This window comes from Peromyscus eremicus, chromosome 12 (assembly GCF_949786415.1).
Source record: "Peromyscus eremicus chromosome 12, PerEre_H2_v1, whole genome shotgun sequence".
Lineage (NCBI taxonomy): Eukaryota > Metazoa > Chordata > Mammalia > Rodentia > Cricetidae > Peromyscus > Peromyscus eremicus.
Window position 1 is genome coordinate 9,347,260 of NC_081428.1, and position 1,387 is coordinate 9,348,646.

General features: G+C 36.6%; 1 protein-coding gene across 1 annotated transcript; it reads right to left on the bottom strand.

Moving 5' to 3' along the window:
* Positions 1 to 429: 429 nt before the first annotated feature.
* On the bottom strand, positions 430 to 594 carry LOC131922401 (keratin-associated protein 20-2-like). Its single transcript, XM_059277187.1, has one exon. The coding sequence runs from the start codon at positions 592 to 594 to the stop codon at positions 430 to 432; it is 165 nt and encodes a 54-aa protein (XP_059133170.1).
* Between the last annotated feature and the right edge of the window lie 793 nt (positions 595 to 1,387).

The window sequence follows — 1,387 nt, forward strand, 5'->3', positions numbered from 1 at the left end:
TCTTTCTTAGTCTCTCAATTTCTGTGTTCCTCAGTCTTTCTCTGTTTTACTCTCTTTCCATCTTAAGGACAGAAATACCACTGGTTTCACATATAGGATATACATAAAAGCTTTTCAAAACATTACATTTAATATGGAAATGTTTATTGAAATCTGAGCTAGAATTTTCACATTCATGCATTTTTAGCAAGAATTATTGAAGAAATATGGTAGAAATTTAGTTTCATATAAACAGTATCTTTAAAAATGTAAATTTGAATAAATTTAAAGACATTAATTAATAAAGATTTCACATGTCAAAGCTGAATTATGGTTTTCAGATAATCTTGGAGGAGTTTTTTCCCTCAGTAAACATGTAACAGTAGTGGAAATGTCATACTTGGTACTAGTTGGATGAGTCTAAACAGAGTGAGTGGGTCCTGGAGTTGCTCAGTAGAATCTGTAGGACCAGTATCTCCCACAGCAATATGGCCTGCAGCAGTCATATCCAAATCTGCCATAGCCGTAGCCATAACCCTGGCCTCCATAGCTACAACCATAGCCACAGCCATAGCCATAGCCAAGACTACCATAGTAGTTTCCGTAGTAGCACATTGTGTTAAGAGTAGAAGGTATAGTTGAAAAGTAGAAGATACCCTCTGGTTTAAATGATGTTTCTGCAAGCAAAGGACCTTTTATATACAGGCAGAGAGGGGAAGGCAAACCACAGGAATCCCTGCTTGTATAATTTAAAATAACTTCCACAAGAAAAATGTATCCAGTATTTTGTTTACTTAGTAAAGGGGAGTTTCCTGTGAGATTTCTTGGCTGGTGTATAAAGCACCCAAGTTAAATTAGGTGGTTCTTCTAGACATTTTTTACACATTTTGAATACCATGAACTAAGTTTTATCATTTTTTTCCACTCCCAAGAAACAATGCATATTCAAGCCCAAAGACTACACTTTCTGAGAGGAAGTGAAAACAAAATATTTCATGAAATTTTGCCAATAAGAGTCACAAATCAGAGCCTAAAGATGTAAGAAGCATTAGAAGTTCCCTTGAATTTTGTCGTCACTCATTATAATGTGACTACGTTCATTATCTTTATATCACTGTGACAAAACACCCATGAATGTAATGAGAGAAACATCATAAAGTCAAGGAGGGAAATTAATTTTGGTCTATATATTTTCAGAGGTCTCTGTCTAGGATCAGTTAGCTCTGTAGCTGTGGGCTGGCACAAAGGCAGAACACTGTCAGTTGGGTGTTGTGGAGCATTATTGCTTCCTTCATGCCCACCAGCGTAAGAATGAGGAGAATGAGAGGAAGCAGCTTGGGAAAAAGATGGTGTCACAGGCACACTACAAGAAACTCAATTCTTCCAAACATGACCCACATCCTTATAT